Source organism: Salvia miltiorrhiza, chromosome 7, assembly GCF_028751815.1.
Source record: "Salvia miltiorrhiza cultivar Shanhuang (shh) chromosome 7, IMPLAD_Smil_shh, whole genome shotgun sequence".
In the NCBI taxonomy this organism is placed as follows: domain Eukaryota; kingdom Viridiplantae; phylum Streptophyta; class Magnoliopsida; order Lamiales; family Lamiaceae; genus Salvia; species Salvia miltiorrhiza.
The window spans coordinates 29,088,183-29,109,032 of NC_080393.1; the positions used below are offsets into that span (position 1 = coordinate 29,088,183).

The 20,850-nt window shown below is 40.5% G+C and overlaps 1 protein-coding gene across 1 annotated transcript; it reads left to right on the forward strand.

Annotated features, from left to right (window-relative positions):
- Positions 1-14,101: 14,101 nt before the first annotated feature.
- LOC130994051 (uncharacterized) lies at positions 14,102-14,551 on the forward strand. The gene has a single exon (XM_057919088.1). It carries the CDS (start codon positions 14,102-14,104, stop codon positions 14,549-14,551), a length of 450 nt encoding a protein of 149 aa, XP_057775071.1.
- Positions 14,552-20,850: the final 6,299 nt, after the last annotated feature.

The window sequence follows — 20,850 nt, forward strand, 5'->3', positions numbered from 1 at the left end:
TTTCCCAAGGCAAAGTGGTAAGCCAAAGAAGGGAAGGGGAAACACACGACACACATGCAAACACACAAAAAAATTTGTTGGGAACTTAATGAAATATCCTAGCCCTTGTTTTGATGATACCAACATCCTTAAGTTTTCTTTGTAATAGACTAGAACTTTGTGAACTCAAGTGTTGAAGTTCTTTTTTTAGTTTAGCTAGTGTTCTGAAGACTGAAGACTGAAGACCGGAGGAATGAAGAATGAAGAACGAAGGACTAAAGACTGAAGACTGAAGAACTCGACTAATGTTCGCAATTAAAGGCAGAAGTTAAAAACTGATATTTAACTAGAACGAGTTTCTCAACTGAAGAATTAGTTATGACTGATTCATCTAATGCTGGCTACGTGGAATCAGCGGACTGATACTAAAGTCAAGTATCAGTTGACGCTCTTCCTCGGACTGAACCTCCAACGTTAAAAGGAAGCCATGCAATCAAAGTACAGTCGCATTAAATGCAGAGATACAGAGGATCGTCTTTTCTCTACAGAGCATTCCTTTTTGGTGATTACCTTTTCAGAGGCGCCTTACCTCCTGTACCTGAGTAGCCGTTTCTCACCAAGCAAGGAACCTCGAAGATTGAAGCCTCAACAAAATTTGAATTACTCTCCAATGGATGAATTCTTGAAGACCATCTCCGCCAACGGATCTATTCAAAACCTCTCTTATAAATAGAGCTCGAGGATCACTTCAATCTTCACCGATTCAAATACACAAGCTGAAACGCTGCCAAAATTGCAACTCAGCCAATCAAAGCCTTCCAAAGTTTGAATCGAAGAAGATAATCACAAAGCCAAAATCAGTCCATTGCTGATTACATATATTTTCTTAGAACCTTAGGCAAATATTGTTTATCCAAAGCCTAAGTTACTTATTACAGAGAGCCTGTTCTTTGTGATCTAGTTGGTAATTTTCGAACCTCCTTTCAACTGAGCGAAAAGAGTGTTTGAAGTTGTGTGGAGTTCAGACCAGTGTTCTGACTCCAAAGAGATCTTAGTGTCCAGTGCGCGCTGAGTGTGTTTGAGAAATCCAACCCAGTGTGTTGGTGCTGAAACATGTGGTTTCAGTTCAAGATTTGCTGTGCACCCGTAAGCATAAGCCCAGAGTGTTTGTTAGTGTGATTTACTGACCATGGATGTAGGAATTGGATTTCGAACCACGTAAAAATCCCCTTGTCGTTTATCGCTTTCAGTTCTACTTTCTTATCTGTGCTCAAGCGTCTTTAACTGAAACTGATTAACTGCAAAGTGAAATATAAACCTGACAACTTAATCACAAAGGCTATTTCAAAAGAAAAAGTTTTCCACTGCCAGTGTTATAAGTCTAACTGATAAATCTTCGGATAGTCAGTAAGATTCATAACACTCCTCTATTTTATATCTAAGACTGAAGCCTTGCTGATATCAGTTAAAGTCTTGGACTTAACTGATATCTCTTTACTGAAGAGAGATTCAGTATCAGTCTTCAACCTTTGGAATCAAAGTTTTCCTTAACTATTTTTTTAATAAAAAAGGTTGTGCCTGTTGTTTGAAAATAGCCTATAGGGGTATTCCCCCCATACACCTATTCTAGACCTTCTGGGACCTAACAAAAATAGAAAAAACCAACAAAACAAATAAAAAGAAAAATAAAGGGAGGACAAAATTATGGGGCACCGAAGTACCTGAGGCTTTCGACCATGTCTTTCATGAGGTCCCGCATCTCCTCTGCACACAGAGGTTTCTCACAACCTGCACACCACAAAGAGAGAAAACATGCCCCCCAAAGCGAGGGAACACCTCGGAGGGGCAGTAAAACCGAACAAAAAGGAAAGAAAATATAAAAAAATGGAAAGGAAAGAAAAAACGTAAACAAACCTAATCCCAGGTTGCCTCCCGGGTAGCGCCTTGGTTAACGTCGTGGGCGCGACGTAGTATTTCCTCAACTGTGGTCTCCATCTAGGTCCTTTGGTTAGGACCTAGAATCTTTTAGCTTTGCCCATAGTATGCCTTGAGCTTGTGTCCATTGACCTTGAATATGACTCCGGTCTTTGGGTATTGGATCTCCACTGCTCCATTCGGGAACTGAGCTTGCACCTTGTAAGGTCCCCTCCACTTGGTTGATAATTTGCCCACAGCAAACTTGAAGCGGGTTTGGTATAGTAGTACCATTTGGCCTGTGCTGAAGCTCTTTGCCTTGATTAGACGGTCGTGGGCATGCTTGAGCTTTTCCTTATAGAATGAGGCACTCTCATATGCCTCTAGGCGGATCTTCTCAAGTTCCTGAATGCTGAGCTTCCGGTTCTCACCTGCCTCTGCCCAATCTATGTTCATCTTGTTCACAGCCCATAAGGCTTTGTGTTCCAGCTCTACGGGCAAATGGCACATCTTGTCGAACACCATCCTATATGGGGACATCCCAAATGGGATTTTGTATGCCGTCCAATATGCCCACAGGGCGGCATCATCAACCCGAGTACTCCAGTCTGGCCCAACAGCCTTCCTTAGGATGGTCTTGATGATCTTGTTGGACAACTCGGCCAACCCATTTGCTTGAGGGTGGTATGCTGTGGACACCCTGTGTTGTACCCTGTACTTCTTGAGTAGGCTGGTTATGGTCGCATTGCAGAAGTGCGTGCCTTGATCATTGATGATGGCTCTGGGCACACCGTATCGAGTGAAGATGTGAGTTTTCAAAAAATTGGACACCACCCTTGCATCGTTGGTCTTAGTCACCCTTGCTTCTACCCATTTGGACACATAGTCCACAGCTAGAAGGATGTACTCATTTCCTCCTGAATTGGGCAAAGGTAATGATCCTGTGACCATATAATTGACTATGGTCACAGGATCATTTCCTTCATGAAGTCCATGCCCCATATTTCAAAAATTTTCACAGGCAGGATTGGGACCATAGGCATCTCGTTCCTCCGGGTGATTCCTCCTTCTTTTTGGCATTGCTCACGTCGACTGCACATCTCAAAGGCATCCTTGAAAATTGTGGGCCAATAGAACTCACAGTCCAATATTTTTCTTGTTGTTCTCCTGTGACCAAAGTGGCCACCACATTCCTTGGCATGACAGTGTTGCATGATGTTTTTTGCTCAAATTCAACTACACATTTGCGAATGACCTTATCCGTACACATCTTCCATAGGTATGGATCATCCCATATGAAAGACTTGCTATCCGCTTTGATCCGATTCTTCTGGTATGGTGTTGTGCCCAAAGGTAATGATCCTGTGACCATATAATTGACTATGTTAGCGTACCATGGTTTTCTGGTCACAGCCTTCCCCACTTGATACAGCTCCTCATCTGGGAAAATATCGCTTATGGGTACACCATTTTCCTTCTGGATTATGCGGCATAGATGATCCGCCACATGGTTATGGGCTCCACTCTTGTCTTTGATCTCGATGTCAAATTCCTGTAATAGAAGTATCCATCGAATCAATCTTGGCTTTGACTCCTTTTTCGCCATCAAGTACTTGAGGGCAGAGTGGTCTGTGCACACCATAGTCTTGCTCCCGAACAGATATGATCAGAACTTCTCAAAGGCAAACACTATGGCCAGAAGCTCCTTCTCGGTCGTAGTGTAGTTGCTCTGTGCCGCATTCAGGGTCTTTGAGGCATAATATATCACATAGCTTTCTTTACCAATCTTCTGCCCCAACACGGCTCCTACGACATATCCGCTTGCGTCGCACATGAGCTCAAAGGGCATCCCCCATTCTGGTGGTCTGATAATGGGCGATGTGGTCAGATGCCTCTTCAACGTCTGGAATGCCTCGTGGCACTCTTAATCAAACTCCCAAGGCACATCATTCTACAACAATCTGGTCATAAGCTGAGCAATTTTGGTGAAGTTTTTGACAAATCTCCGGTAGAATCCCGCATGACCAAGGAATCCTCTCAACTGTTTGATTGATGTGGGTGATGGAAACTTGGCAATGATGTCGACCTTTCCCTTGTCCACCTCAATTTCGCCTTCTAATATGACATGTTCCAAGACTATGCCTTCCTTCACCATGAAATGACATTTTTCATAATTGAGCACAAGGCTCTTCTCCACACATCGTTTCAATACCAAATCAAGGTGACTTAGGCATGTGTTAAAATTCTTTCGATAGATGGTGAAGTCGTCCATGAACACCTCAATACAATTCTCCAAGAGATCAGAGAATATACTCATCATGCATCGCTGGAATGTGTCTGGGGCATTGCATAACCCAAAGGGCATTCTCCGGTAAGCAAATGCGCCAAAGGGGCACGTGAAGATGGTCTTGTCTTGGTCCTCCAATGCGACCCATATTTGCATATAACCGGAATATCCATCAAGAAAACAAAAGAAGCGATTCCCTGCCAATCTTTCCAACATTTGATCAATAAAAGGTAAAGAAAAATGGTCCTTGCGGGTTACCTTGTTCAATTTGCGGTAGTCTATGCATACCCGCCATCTGGTTTGCAACCTGGTTGCGACCAGCTCCTTGTTTTTGTTGTCTATGACTTGGATTCCGGACTTCTTTGGTACCACATGTACCGGGCTCACCCAGCGGCTGTCCGATACGGGATATATAATCCCCAGCTCAAGTAGCTTAAGTATCTCCTTCTCGACCACATCCTTCATCACCGGGTTGAGCTTTTGCTGTGGGTCTCTGACCGGCAATGCATCATTTTCCAGCAGGATGTGGTGTTGACAAACATTATGGCTTATTCCCTTGATATCGGTTAAGGTCCATCCGATAGCCTCTCTGTGCCTCCATATGACCTGATAAACCATACCCTTCCCCTCTGATGTGAGTTCCGAGCTTATGATCACAGGCAAAGTTTGATTTTCTCCCAAGAAAATATATTTCAAGTGGCTTGGGAGATTCTTTAGCTCGAGCTTTGGTGCACGAATCAAAGAAGGCAAAAGTCGATCCTTCTCATCAGGGATAGGAATCTCCAGAGGTAGGTGGATCTGACCCTCTTGTGGCTGTGCTTGCATGAATTCTACTTGATCGTCCATTGAGGCTTCCATCACTTCCATCTCCAAATCGTACTCATAGTCTTCGTCCATGTGCATTGTGGGCATAGACTGGTCCACACACACATCAAATATATCCACAAATTCCACGCTCTCAATGTCTGGTGGGTGTTTGACAGCTTTGAAGAGATCAAATGTCACAGTATCCCCATCAAATTTGCACGTCAACTTCTCGGTTGCACAATCGATTTGGGTTCGGGCCGTCTTGAAGAAAGGTCTGCCCAAAAGCATAACAACAGGCTTTGCCCTGGAGTCTCCCATGTTGAGCACATAGAAGTCGGCTGGGAAGATTAAATCTTAAACTTTGACGAGCACGTCCTCCACTATGCCCTCAGGGTATACACTTGACCTATCTGCCAGTTGAATTACCACCCAAGTTGGTTTGAGTGGTCCTATCCTCAGCTCCTGATATATGATCAAAGGCATGACGTTGATAGATGCACCTAAATCCACCATGGCCTTTTCTTTCTTGGTGTTCCCAATGATGCAGGATATGTAAAACATCCCCAGGTCCTCACACTTTGTGGGAATATCCCGTTTCAGCACGGCCGACACCTGCTCCCCTACTTGGAATTTTACATCATCTAAGTACACAACCTTCGTAGTGCATATTTCCTTGAGAAATTTGGCGCATTTGGGCATAGTTCACAATGCTGTAAGTAACGGGATATTGACCTTCACCTTTTGGAATATCTTGTGTAGGAGGTTCATCTCTTCTGTCTCATGGTTCTTTGCCAACCTCCCTGGGAAGGGGGGCTTCACAATCACTTTGGGCTTATCTGCTGCTCTGGGCACATCTTCCTTCTTCTTTGTTGTGGCACAGGTTCAGGAGGCTTCTCTATCTCAATTTCCTCATCAACTTTCTCTTCCTCGTTTGTGGGCTTAGACACCTTCTCGGGCACACGGACTGCTTCAGGCAAAGTCTTGCCACTCCTCAAGTTGACTGCATTCACCTATGCCTTATTATTGTTGGGTATCACAACTTGGGCAGGTAACTCTCCATTATTCATGTTCGTGTTCATTTAAGCAAACTTTTGCTGCAAATGGGCTATTTGATTGTTCAAGTTGTTGATGGCTCATCTGGTCTCAAGCTTGAACTTTTCATTGTCTTACAAGATCTTGGCCACACTCATCTGAGTCTCCTGCATGCACTTGAACATAGCCTCCAGTGTCGGTGCTTTGCCCTGATTCGGTTGCTGATTCTGTTGTGGGTTTGGAGGTTGATTGGGGGAAAGGTAGTGATTACCCCCATATCGCAGGTTCTCGTGGTTCCTCCATGATTGATGGTATCCCTGACCGTTTTGGTCATATCGCTATTTTTACCCATAGTCCCTCCATTATTGTTGTTGTGCCAAAAGGCATTAACTTGCTCTTCCTCGAACAGGGAGGGGCACTGGTCCGTCGTGTGACTGGTATCAGAGCATAGCTGGTATGCTTTGACGGATTTCTTGATTGTAGGCTTCATCATTTCCACCATCTGCTTTACTGCATCACACAACTCATCCATCTTTGAGTTGTCATTCTGGTTCTGGGGCACAACGGTTGTGTTTCTGATAACACTCATGTTTCCATGGCTTTTAATGTTCTTTTGATGTTAATTTTATAGGAAATTGAGTGTTGGATGATTGTTTTGTGTTTAAATTGCTTTATCTTGTGAAACATGATTCTTACTGGAACTTTGAAGGAATTTTAGGATTATTTAGTTCGAATTTGGAAAACTGTTCTGAAATAGAAGTTGTAGATCATCTCGATACGAGTTTGTGAGTGTAAACAGATCATAAATCAGAGTTCGGACCAGAATGTTATGACCAAAACAAAATAGTCGCGCGTAGCAGTTAAAACTCGGCGGTCAAACGCCGTTGACCGCCGAAAATGGGCATTTTGAAGAAGAAAATTGGCGACCAATTTGACGGGTGCCGATTTGGTCGCCGAAGTCTCTGTCTCACTTCTAAGCTTCGTCTGGGAAGCTCGGCCGGCGCCGTTTTCGATGGTTTTGAAGCCCCAACTCGGCAGGCGCCGAGTTTGACCGCCGAATCGAGATTTTATGCGGGATGTTTCGATTTTTGGAGTTCTTATGGGTTTCAAACACTGTATTTTACCCTAAGACTATAAATAGGTCATCTTTTGACCTATTTAGGGTTCCACACATTACATTATAGCATTATAGCTTTAATTTTACATTTATTTTCCAGTTTTCAAGGCTTGGATCAAGATTGAAGATTCAAGCTGCTACAATTGTTCTTATTCGGTTTTTATATAATTCAGCTCTTCCAATTACGTTCTTTTTAATTATATATGTTTATGTTTTATTTTATTATGTCTGGCTAGTTCTGTTTAGCTGATTCTAGGGTTTGTAAATAGTTGATTGAATTTATGTGATTGATTTGTTAATACTTTTGTGCCTTCCAGTTTATGATTCATAATTCTTTGTGCTTGATTTCTTGTGAATTATCTGATCAATAGTTTGCATGTGTAGCTATTCGGTTTGAGACTTAGCGGAGATAACTGTTTAGCGAATTCAGGAATATATGATAAGATTTTAACCTTGAGACCTAACGGAGATAAGTGGATCATAGGTAGCTATTGGGAGTTAGTAGATTTTCTTGAGACCCAGCGGAGATAGAGAATTTACTAATCTACGATCGTTGCTTCTCTAGCGAGAGTGATTGATTAATTAAGTGATCTATCATCATAACTGGATTAAACTGGTACATAGGATTAATAGATTAATTGTGTAGATTTAATTAATGAACTTACTACCCTAGGATCAGTTGTCTTTCCTTATTTGATTTAGAAATTTGCTTTGTTATTCTTTTATTTGCGTTTTAGTTTAAGTAAATCACCCTCTACTTTCTATTGCATGTCTACTGTTATAGTCTGTTTAGGAGATAGTTAAAGTTATTTCGTTGTGTCAGTCCCTGAGGATACGATACTCGATTACTACGTTTTTGCTACAATTTCATCGTGTTAGTTGCGGTTTAGTTGCTAAGTAATTTAGTGATCAATTTTCTTTGGTCACAACCGTTATGTCCTCTCAGAATTCCTCCGTCATTTTTGCAAAATGATTAAAAGTTTCACTGGGCAACTTGTTGAGTATCGATCCTCCACACGCCGCATTGACCAACAGCCTCTCATGTGGCCTCATTCCATTTACAAAGTATTGGATGAGGTCTTGATCAGAAATCTGATGTTGTGGGCACTTGGCTAGCAATTGATTGAATCTACCCCAATAGTCATAGAGAGACTCCCCTATGCCCATCTGAATGGTGCTTATCCTCTTTCTCACATTCTGGATCCTTGAGGTGGGAAAATACTTCTGCAAGAACTTTTGCTGCATTATTTGCCATGAAGTAACACTCCCTGTGGGCAAAGTGTACAACCACTCCCTTGTACTATCCTGTAGGGAGAATGGGAACGAGATGACGTGGATATACTTGGCCTTAGCTCCAGTTGCTCTGATTGTGCCGCACACCATCTCAAAGTCTTGCAAATGCCTTTGAGGGTCCTCTCCGGGCATATCGCTGAACTTGGGCAGAATCTGTATGAAGGAGTGTCGCAATTGCCAGTTTTCAGTTATTGTGGGCAAAGTTATGCCCAGCGGTCTCAAGTTCATGTTGTTAGGAAACATCATTTCCCTCAAAGTCTGCTCCGGTGGTGGATTCGCACCTCCGTTTTCTGCCATCTCAACTTGCCTTGGTCCAAATAGAGCATGGGCTACTCCTTTTTGTCCTCTGCCTCTGCCTCGACCACGTAACTCACGTAGTCTGGGCCTCGCGTTCGCTTCGATCTCAGGATCAAATCACAAATCTCCGTTCTCTCTTGCAAGATTAGGTACGAACATACAAGGGCAAAATCAAAACATAAAAGAGTACTAAAATACTAGATCGCCGATTTCCCGGCAACGACGCCAATTTGCCGAAGCCCATCGTGAGACTTCGGGCAAATGATATTTATATTTCCTATGCCCTGCAATTAAGGTTAGTATTAATGGCAAGAATAGGGTCGAACCTACAGGGAATCTGTGTATCGTAGTACTCGTGTCACAAGCTTTATAAGGGGTTGCCCTCTGTGGGCAAAGGTGTCACTCGCTAATCTCTGGTCACAATTGAATGTAAATCTAATCTATGCAAATAAGTAAATGCTGGAAATAAACATAAGAAAATAATCAGTAATAAATGAAACCCTGTGTAGGCATAATCTCGGTATGATATGGGATAATTTTTTCGGTCATAGGTGCAAAGATTTTCGTTGTGCCTTCACGTCATTGGTTATGGGCAGATGTCAATAGGCTGGGCCCCCATTGTTGGATTTGTATACTGTAAAGCAAGAACGTTTTATGCTTGTATACAATGTTTCCTGTTACCACTATCTAATCTCCTATCTGATTGTGTTCATGATTGCATATGTATGTTCCTTATCTCTTTATAAGTAGATTATATGGTGTGTTGTAGATCATAGAAGATAATATAATTGGAATGACCTTAAGAGATATAAAATGATCACAGCCGAGATGACTTTAGGACGAGTCATTGGTTTAGGCTGCGGTATAAATGGAAGTAGTTTGTCTTGACTACTTGTCTATACTGGTACGTCATAACATATTGATAGGACCACAGTGAGATGTATTCTTCTGTCTGACTTAAGTGAAGAATCAAAGATCTCGGTGACTTAATAGAATCTTAATACTAATAAGATTTCAAATATATGTGTTGATTCGTATATCACTTTGACTTACTATGGGTGAGAGTTATATAGTAACTTGAGTACTCTGTATCTTGGGTGATAGCGGTCAATATATGATATTTGGTTATCTGTATTAGTACCCGTATCCGGTAAAGAATAATGACATCCCCATAAGGAGCTCAATAAGGTTTATTGCGTTAAACCCTGCAGGTTGATTAAGTTCAGGCGCAATAATAAGGTTTGAGTGGTACTTCTTAAGGATTACAAAGAGATTAATTAATTTAAGCTGTCAGAGCTATAATTAATTAATGGATGTCGGATATTTTAAATACAGAGATTTAATAAGTCTAAATATAAGCCCGGACTCATCACCGGCAAGGTAAGTCAATATTAGTTCTCTAGTGGAATGAACTAATATTTATAAATTAATTATGGTCTGGGCTGACCATGGAGAATTAATTTATTTGAGGCCCATCTTTATTCCTTGTATCTGGTCCCTGGACTGGCCCAAAGTCTCCTTGCCCTAGCAGAGAGAATTCGCCTATCACTATATAACTGGCGCCCCACAACTTGATTTATTTATTTAAATACAGCTGTCTGCTCTCAGGAAACACACATAAAATTAGGGTTTGAGAGCAGGGCAGAGCAGCGCTAGGCGTGTAGGGCTGAATTCTCTCTTGGGACTTTCACAGCTCCTTGTCCATCCAACGGTGAAAGCTGAGCGGGATATAGTTTAGAATTTCTGATCTGAGCTGGAGTCAGATTTTTGCAGGAAATCAAGTTCTGGCAGTTTCGGGAGAACGGCCATAACTTCCTCCACAGAACTCCGATTCAGGCGAAACAGGCAGCCACGGAAAGCTCTCTCGAAGACGAAGAAGTCGTATTTCTGGGAAAAATACGATTTGAGGACGTTTGAGGCTTCAAACGAAGGCTTGAAACTGACTGGTCTGTTCAGCTGCGAGTTTGACGAATTCTTCTGAATTCTTCAGGTATTTCTGAACTCCAACGTGCAACACTTAAATTCATAGGGGCATGTTAGGGATTAATCGTTGTATGATAAATTAATAATAATACAAGAAACGATCTTCGGGCAAATCGAGTATTAATTCAGTTTAATATTCCTTCACCCATGTCACTTGTCACGTGCGCAGCCTACCCCGCCCTCATCCACGCCCTTCATGTGGTTGCCCACAGGAAGTTTGTCTGACGCAAATGGTCATCAGACATGTCCGAAGACATACTACCACTCGCCCACAATTGTCGCACTTCGTGGAGCCGAATTTCTCCTAACTTGTGCCCACATACTGCTTGTAACTTGGCCGTGCCCAGAATAATACTGGCCGAATAAAGCATCGGGTTTGTCCAAGTTATATTGGATCAGGCCAATTGCTTCGGGAACGTGATTCCAGAAATCTTAACTCAATTAGACCTCACGAATTAGTATCATCCCATATATACTTCGATTAGCCCATATCGGGTATAGTAACTTAGCTACTCATAACGAAAATAAAGACAAGATAAATAAAGAAAAGAAACATACTTGATTAAAATGTCTAGGCGGAATTTAAACAATGTACTTGTCGGCACCAAGTCCGGTCACAGCAGAGCAAAACATAAAACAGAAAAGTAAAGTGGCCTATCGCCGTGTATCTGCCTTACAGTCGTTCAAAACATGAAAAGAATGCTAAAGAGTGAATTTAAAGGAAGTGGCCGAGTAGGGGGTCGTCCTGGAACAGTACACTCGCCAAAGTTCTAAGGGGTTGCCGCCGAACTCTTTTTTGGGCGTGGTGCTTCCATATTTGTAGAGAAGGCATAGGCTAGGGCTTGGTCCAAAATAGGTGGCGGTTGGGCTAGGGTTACATGTGCAGTTCTTTCCTTCCATGTGTGCCCTAGGATCTGTAGAGCCTCCGGATATGGCAGTGAATCACTCTTGGGGAAGGTAAGTGATCTCATTCCTTATTTAGATCCGAGGGGCAGATACTCCCGCCTGTGACTGTTCACTCCAGTTGTGCCCAAATGTGAACTTCTCTCTTGGCCTCATTTCCTTTGCCTTCATCCTCTCGTCTTCCAATCATGCTCCAATCTTCCTTATGGCCTTCCGCCCGAACATGACCCGATCCCGTGCGGTACTCGATGTGGGCACAGTATGATCTGTGCAGTCGGGTACTTGCCTCTTTCGCGGAATGAAGCCTGTTCCCTTCATATTCCTCCTGCACATCCCTGTGCCCACAACATGCCCTCCCAGGCACACAAACACACACAAAACATGCAGAAAAGACTCGATCTATACCTAAAAACAGACTAAAAAAGAGCACGAAAAACGGGCTCGTCAACCATCTCACCAATGGATCTATTCAAGACTTTGCCAATAAACAGAGCTCGAGGATCATCTTCAATCAACACCGATTCAAACACTCAAGCTGAAGCTCTACCAAATTTGCGACTCGGTCTATTCACTACTTTCCAAAGTTTGAATCGAAGAAGATAATATCCAAAGCCTAAATCAGTTTACTGATTACCTAAATTCTCTTATCATCTTAGGCAATTTCATTGTAAACCCTTAGCTTAAGGGGGGTGTATTGGTTTGGGATTTTGTTGGATTTTTTTAGATTTTAAAAAGTCCATGGATTTCGTGGATTTAGGAAATCTATAGGCTTTATGTAGAGTTTGGCTGACTTTTTTTTTAATTATTGATTTTTCATGGATTTTCATCGACTTGGTGCAGACTCCATGGAAAGCTAGAAAGTAAAAATAAAAATAAAAATTGTGAATTAGAACAAATTTAGAAAAAATTAACTTTTATAAAATTCAGAGTTAATAATGATTATTCAGTAAATTAATTAGATTATTGAATATACATTGGGGCTTCGCTTGGATAAGAAATTAAAGAAGTCAGACGAAATTTTTATAATCATTACCAAAAATAGAAACAGGACTATTAAAGTGGGACGTTCCGAAAAGAAAAATAAGACTATTAGAGTGGGACAGAAGGAGTATAACTTAACTGGGGGGAGGGGGGCAATTGCCCCACCATTCTATAGTGTAGCTCCGCCCTAGGTGAAAGAATCCACAGAAATCTCGTGTGATAAGGTGGAATTTTTCTCTTTATATTTTTAACGGAGAATCCATCAAAATTCATAGAGTTTTAAAATCCACAGACTTTTGAATACATACCTAAGGATTTTTTAAGACTTTTTAAAAATCCAGTTGGTATTCGAACCCTTTTCAAAAGAGCGAAAAAAGAGTTTGAGAGAAAGAGAGTACTAGTCTTGTCTGAACTCAAGAGTTCTTGGGCTCCGCAAGCAAGACGTGTGTTGTCCTTGCAACTCCGAGCTGAGAATGAGACGAGAAGTCCAATCCAGTGTATTGGCACTGAAACCTTGTTGTTTCAGTTTAAGGTTTGTTGTGCACCCGTAAGCACAAGTCCAGAGTGATTGTCAGTTTGATCAGCTGGCTGTGGACGTAGGAAATTATTTTCCAAACCACGTAAAATCGTTGTGTTGTTTATCGCTTTCAGTTATTTCTTTTCTTCTGCTGTGTTCAAACTCTTTATTTAACTGAAACTGTTTATCTGAAAAGTGAAACCAAAAACTGACAAAGTGTTAATCACTAAGGCAATTTTTTAAAGTTTAATTTCTGCTAATGGTGTTATCAGTCTAACTAACAATCCTTGGATAGTCAGTAAGATCTATAACACTCATCTGATTTCAAATTCTAGACTAAAACCTAACGTGGATTATGAGTTTAAGCTCTGTGCCTGAACTGAAATAAAATACTGAAACAATTTCAGTATCAGTCTAACCCCTTTCCTAAACTGAAATATCTTTGCCTGTTGACTTCAGTCTATACTCCTTCAAAATCAGTTGATACTCACTTCAGTTTTACAAAAGAATTTTTGAAAATAGCCCATTGGTGTATTCCCCCCATACACCAGTTTAGTGACCCTCCGAGACCCAACAATTTGTATCAGAGCAGGTTGTTCGCAAGAACAAATTGTTTTGACCCGGTTCTACTGAACTAGATTCATTTTCTAAAGAGGATTTTTAAACGTTTCATTTCCTACAAGCTAAGTGTGCTTTATTTCTGTCGTTTCCTCTTCCTCTTCCATGGAAACTAACTTCAGGAGGTCCTTGTCACTGCCGACGTCCAGCATAAAAAACTGCGGCATATGGAAGTTCCGAATCAAGAGCTATCTCACTGTACAACATTGCAGGATGTGGGAAGTCATTACCAACAGGCCAATCATTATCAAAGAAACAGTCAAGAGGGTACCAGTTGACACAACAAATGATTCCTACGAAGAATGAGTCAACTGAACTCAAGCCAGAAGAATTTTTCAGTCAATATGCATTGTTGACTGAAAGATTTAACAAAATGGAATCCAAGTTTCGGAAGTACAAAAAGTTTCACAAGAGAAATTACAGAGGCAGGGAGAAGAAGTACAAGCTTAGATACTCCAACAACAAGACTGAAGAGAATAAGTCATCCACTCCCGATCTCAAGGATGTGGAGTGTTTTGGCTGCGGAAAGATGGGACATTACAGAACCGATTGTCCTGAATTGTCACACTTAGAGCGCAAAGCCCTTCGTGCTAAAAGAGATCACAAGTACGAGAAGAAGAAGGTAATGGTAGCTGTTGATGCTGAAGATGCTAGCTCCTCTACTGAATCATCAGCCAACAACTCCACAAGTTTAGACGATGAGAGCCAGGCCCTCATGGCTAGAGATGCAGAAAGTGTAGCTGACAACTCATGCAACAGCTACGTCAATGGAATGAATGGGCCTGAGGGTAAATCCAGGAAAAACAACAAGAATAGGGAATAAGTGACAGCTCCAAGAAACACCTTGTACCTTGACAGTGGTTGTTCGAAGCACTTGACGGGCTACAAGGAGTACTTAACTCAATACGTAGAAAAGGCTGGATCAAAAGTTGCATTCGGAGACAACTCTTTGGAAGAAACAAAAGGCTATGGTGTGCTCAATATGGGTAATGCCAGTATCAGTAATGTTAGCTATGTTTTTGGACTAAAACATAATTTGTTGTCTGTGAGTCAATTTTGTGACTGCGGATTCTCAGTGAAGATCGAAATGGATTAATTCACTGTGAAGAACAAGAAGAAGAAGCTGGTGCTGAGAGGAATCATACAAGGAAACATCTGCGTCGTTTCATGGAAGGACAGTCCACCTGAAACCTGCATCATCAGAAAGAGCAATACAGAACTTAATTGGTTGTGGCATCGGAGACTCAACTTCAAAACGATCAACAAGCTTGCCAAGCATCAACTAGTAGAAGGATTGCCTTCTATAGTCTTCCAGAAAAGGCAAGAATGTGAAGCATGCCAACGAGGAAAGCAGACCAGAGCTTCATTCAAGTTAAAGACAGGACACTCATCAGAACGAATACTACAACTGCGTCACATGGATCTATTTGGTCCAGTGTCTCCCAAAAGTTATAACGGTAGAAAATATACCCTAGTAGTTGTAGATGATTACTCATGACATACTTGGGTTGTTTTTCTATATAGAAAAAGTGAGACACTGAAGGAACTGCCGAAGCTGATGAGAAGACTGAGCGTTGAAAAATAAATGGATATCATCAGCATTAGATCAGACAGAGGGACTGATTAGAGACTACTATGAAGAACGAGGGATCATTCACAAAATCTCTGCAGCAGGAACCCCTCAGCAAAATAGAGTACCTGAAAGAAGAAACAAATCTTTGAAAGAAGCGGCAAGAACGATGCTAGCTGAATCAAAACTTCCACTGAAGTTTTGGGCTGAAGCCCTCAGCAACACTTGCTACACACAAAACCGCTCCTTCCTCATGCAAAAACATGGAAAAACTCCATACAAGTTATGGAAGAACAGGAAGCCAACTGTTTCATATTTTCATGCTTTCGGTTCTAGGTGTTTCATTCATAACAATGATAACAGAAAGTTAAACACTTTTGATAGCAAGGCTTTTTCTTGGATATTTTGGAACTGAAGAATCCAGCAAAGCCTATAGAGTGTCTAACTCTCAAACGATGGTTGTGGAAGAAACACCTCATGTTATTTTTTATGAGTCACTTGATGATTTTAGGAAACAGAAGATTGAGAACGCCAAGAATAATGAATTTTCTAATACTGAAAAGAAAAGCACCGAACCAAAGGAGGTGTTAGTGTGGGGACCAAGTAAAGATGAAGATACTGAAGAGTTTCAGTATCAGAAGATCAGTCATATAACTGAATGTCCAACTGAAGCCAATCCTGAAGGCATTAGTAAAAGGGGAACTCTACCAACTGAGGAACTCAAAGAAGCTGAAACTGAAGCACACGTGGAGCTAAATTTATCAATTATTCAGCAGTCCTAGTTGTTCACGGCATATAAAAGATTCAAGGTACACCAGATGAACGTGAAGTGTGCATTTCTCAATAGAGTGCTCACTGATGAAGTATACGTGGGACAACCTCCGGGATTTGAGGTTGCTGGACTAGATAAGGTGTATAAACTGAAGAAGGCGCTCTATAGATTGAAGCAAGCACCAAGAGCCTAGTACGATACCCTATCAGAGTACCTGATTGAACAAGGATTCAAGAAAGGATCAGTGGACATGATGTTGTTCACACTGAAAGAATGAGAAGACCTCCTACTTGTTCAAATCTATGTCGACGACATAATCTTCGGATCCAAATCCAAACGACTGTGTAAGAAGTTTGCTGAAATCATGACGAACAAATTTCAGATGTCGATGATTGGAGAAATGAATTTTTTTCTGGGATTACAAGTAAAGCAAACTGAAGAAGGGATACTGATCAATCAGTCAAAGTACACTAAAGAACTGATCAACAAGTTTGGAGTACAACACATGAAGACGGTTAAGATTCTCATGAACACCAACTAGAAGGTGGATCCAAGAACTGAAGGGAAATCAGTATCTTCAACAAAATACAGAGAAATCATAGGATCTCTATTATATCTTACAGCGAGCCGACCAGATATAGCTTCTGCAGTCGGAGTTTGTACGAGATGTCAGACCCAAATGAAGCTTACATGGATGCAATAAAGAGGATTCTAAGATATCTCAAAGGCACATCAAATGTAGGCCTATGGTATCCAGCAGATGATAACTTTAAGTTATCTGGATACTCAGATTTAAATTTTGCTGGATGCAAAATAGATCGCAAGTTAACTTTCGGCGCATGTTAATTCCTAGGCAACAAACTGATCTTGTGGTTTTCAAAGAAACAGACTTCAGTCGCTAATATACGTCAACAACTAAAAAGTTGAATATGTTGCTGCTGGAAGCTGCTGCTCGCAAATATTATGGCTAGTCCAACAACTGAAGGACTACGGGATCGAAGAAAAGAAAGTACCCATCTACTGTGATAGCTCGAGTGCTATTGCAATCTCGAAAAACCCAGTACTTCACACCAGATGCAAATATGTCGCAATACGTCATCACTTCATTAGAGATCATGTGTAAAAGAAGGACGTTTCAGTTGAGAAGCTACACACAAGCATTCAAAGAGTTGATTTGCTAACCAAGGAGCTCCTAGAAGATAGATTCAATGATCTATGCGGAAGGATCGAACTACTGAATCCTAAAGAATAATGCTGATCTGAATTTGCAATGTTTATTGAAGATAGAGCTGCCAACTGAAGTTGAGTCAACCGAAGTCCTCAAACTGATGACGTGTCAACTGAAGAAATGAGTCAATGATCAAGGGGAAACTCACATCATCTGTTCAACTAAAAATGTGGTATTGACTGACCACAATGATCAGTCGACCAGTAAATAATTTTTATATTCACTTAAAATTAGCTTACATGAGTGCATCATACATGTGCATTCATGTTTTCAAAATCATGCTTTCAAATTACAAATGATTTAACTGATATTGTTGGGAAACTGAAACTGAAATATCCTTGTTAAACAAATTGATCTTTCAAATTCAAAAAGGTGTTTAATGAACCCGCCTTTTTCAAAAATTAGTTTCAATATTTCCTATTTTATTGGCTAATCAGACGTATGCATTATTGACTGAATCCCTTATTTTAAAGAACACGTATGTCATGCATTTAATGCGGATTTAAAAAATTATTAAATACACCTTGGCACGCATAAATCAATCGCCGGTGTCTTTTCAAAAGCCCAAGAAATTGTTCATCTTCTAAAACTGATCATATTGTCACAGCCCGCCCTAACTAAGGATAGTTAAGCCGAGTGATCTACGACTAGGGATGGGGTTAAAGAAGAAGGGGAAGAAAAGGGGCGTCATTTATAGCCGTAACACTTACTCATCTTAATAAAACTCGTCATTTTTATTCATGAATACTCAATTGAAAATAGTCTATGAAAGACAGCATAAAACTTAATTAATATCATTAATCAAGTTATACATCATATGAAACCATTCTCTTAAGACTCAAAGTATGACATAACATACTATAACATCAACAACATCTTGCAGCGGAAAGTAGCTAGACATATGTATGAAGACATATTCTAGACAGGTTAACTATTTATTAACAACCCTGGAGACTCCGCTCATTGCAGCACCATCATCACATCAGCTCAACCTGCACATTTAGAAAACATATGCAGGGCTGAGTACAAAAGCACTCAGTGGGCACGTATGCCTAGGTATAAAAATACATGCTTCAAAACTGTAAATTGTCATGCCATCATAAACAGTACAGCAAGGGAGTTTTTCGCTAAAAAGGCCCAAGCTTACTAAGTTCATTTGTGATTCTTAAAGTTCGTCTGCAGACTAAGTTCTCTTGTAATCTATCATATCTGGAACTGTGTGCCGGAGAGGTGGCCACCTCTCACGGTCACTTGACCGGCCAACCCGCTAGATGACTCACGGTCACTGGTGTACACTAGTCCTGGCAGGATAGCTATCAACTGCTCAGGACCCGAATTCGATTGCATCATTGGCAAAGCCAAAGCAGATAGATATCATACTAAAATTGAAACATTTTATGGCAAGACAATACTTGAAATAACTTTAACTCAAAGATTTTGTCATGAAATAACTTGCTTGAATGTATCATTTAAACTCATTTGATATATATGAAACTGAAATTAACAGTTAGATCATCTCATGCATTCATTCGTATAAGAGGCCTACGATACGTAGGGGATCTCTATATACGTATAGTAAAAGTAATGCCCACCTGATTGCAGTGTTTTGCTACTTAAGACAATGATTCTCTTTCCTTAGCGCGATAGGTTACTCAGACGCTTTTGTTTATTTGAACCTTTAATAACACGAAAACATGTGTTCGAGTGAATAATAGAAAAGATAACAACAAATGCAGTGAATCATGCACTATTCACTCATTTCTCTAACTACCCATATTTCCTTAAACGACTATATCTAACTCATATACAATCGTTCTTCCTTTATCAAAATACTTCATGTACCTTTGAGGATGTAGGAAATTCCATTTTATATTATTCATTTATTTATCTATTATAAATAAAGAATAATTCTATAAACATAACACGTTTTCCTTTTCCCCATTTAATAATGTCAATCACCAATATATATATATATATATATATATATACACACATCAATAGCTCATTTATAAACTAAAAGTGATATTTTATCAACAATAAAACTTTAAAATTCTTAATAGGAATTATTTTGAATCATTTCCATCTCAACAAAACTGTATAGATTCAACTTCAACTAATAAACTGCTTTTACTCCGAACTCGTATGGAGTCGAATTTTATATCAATAGAAACCTCTTTGAGTCTAGTTTAATTGAAAAAAAAGTGTGTTGAAAAACTCCAAGTAGTTTAAGAGATATAGCGATTTTCCCATCGCCTACCAGATTCGGCAGTTTCTGCCAACTGAAAGTCCAGATTTTTGAAAAAATAGCAAACGTTACCGGAATAACCTCAACTTTTATATGCAGATATCTAACACATATATCTTCATACAATAAAAATTTGAGAGTTAAATATCAACATATGGTTACTGAAATAATTAACCTAATCATCTGCCTCACGACAGTTTCAGCAGATACTGACAGTAGACTTCTCAAATTTTAAAAGGGTAGTAAACGAAGTTCAAATAACATGAAACTTTGTAAAAATATTCACCACACTCCCATCTATACCCCAGAAATTTCCCATAATATAATAGAAACGGGAATGCATTGAAATAAGGGCGTCAACTTACCCTTGTCCAAGTGAGCACTAATGGAAGTTGTTCGCCGGGGGTTTTTCTGGTCGTCGTTCCGCTATGGTGTTTAGCCGCGAAGGTCTACGACTTAGTCTTCCTCGTGCGAGGTAGATCAGGCTACACAACGGTGGTTTCTCGATCCTTTTTCGTCGTAAGGATAGTGAGAAACGAAAGCCGTAAGTTGGCCGGTGGCTAAGTCGGGAATTCGACGTTGGCCTCCGAAGGATATTGTGGCCTTTGGTCGGGAAAATATAGAGAAGGTTTCGGCCTTTCGATTGTTGGGTTTGGTAGCCTGAAGATGGAGGAACGAGTACACGTTCTCGGTTCAGAGCCTAGTGACCGGTCGGCGAATAAACGGTCCAGCGAAGGGAGCTCACTTGAGCTTAAAAGTATGAAGCTTGGTTCTTGAATCTAAAATATGGAATCTGAGTTTTTTTTCTTGGCGAGAGAGTGTTGTGTGGGATGAAGGAGGACTTTGGCTGATGAGATAAAGAGTGAACCTTCTACTTCTTGCGAGAATGGGGTGAGTGAAATTGTGGGAGAGGTGGTGAATAATGAAATGTTGCTGCAAGCTCAATTTATAGGCAAACTTAGCCGTAATAGTTGAAGACAATGGCAGTAATAGTTGAAAACAATGCATCAACTTTTGACAATGAGATTATTAGTTGAAAACAATGCATCAACTTTTGACAATGAGATTATTTGCCGTAAATGCATGGAAATGGCAAGAGCTGTGAATAGTAGCCTATGTGCTAGCCCATTTGACCAACAGCAAGAATAGATTTGCTGTGTAGTTCAGTTTGGAGGGGAGTTGGAAGGAAAGTCAGCTGCAAATCTACACTTTTGAAAAAAAATAAGATTTGCTAGAAATCTGCAAATCTTTGAAGTCAGAAATCTTGAATTGGAGGGGAAGGTTGAGCATGCAATCTTTGAAAATTT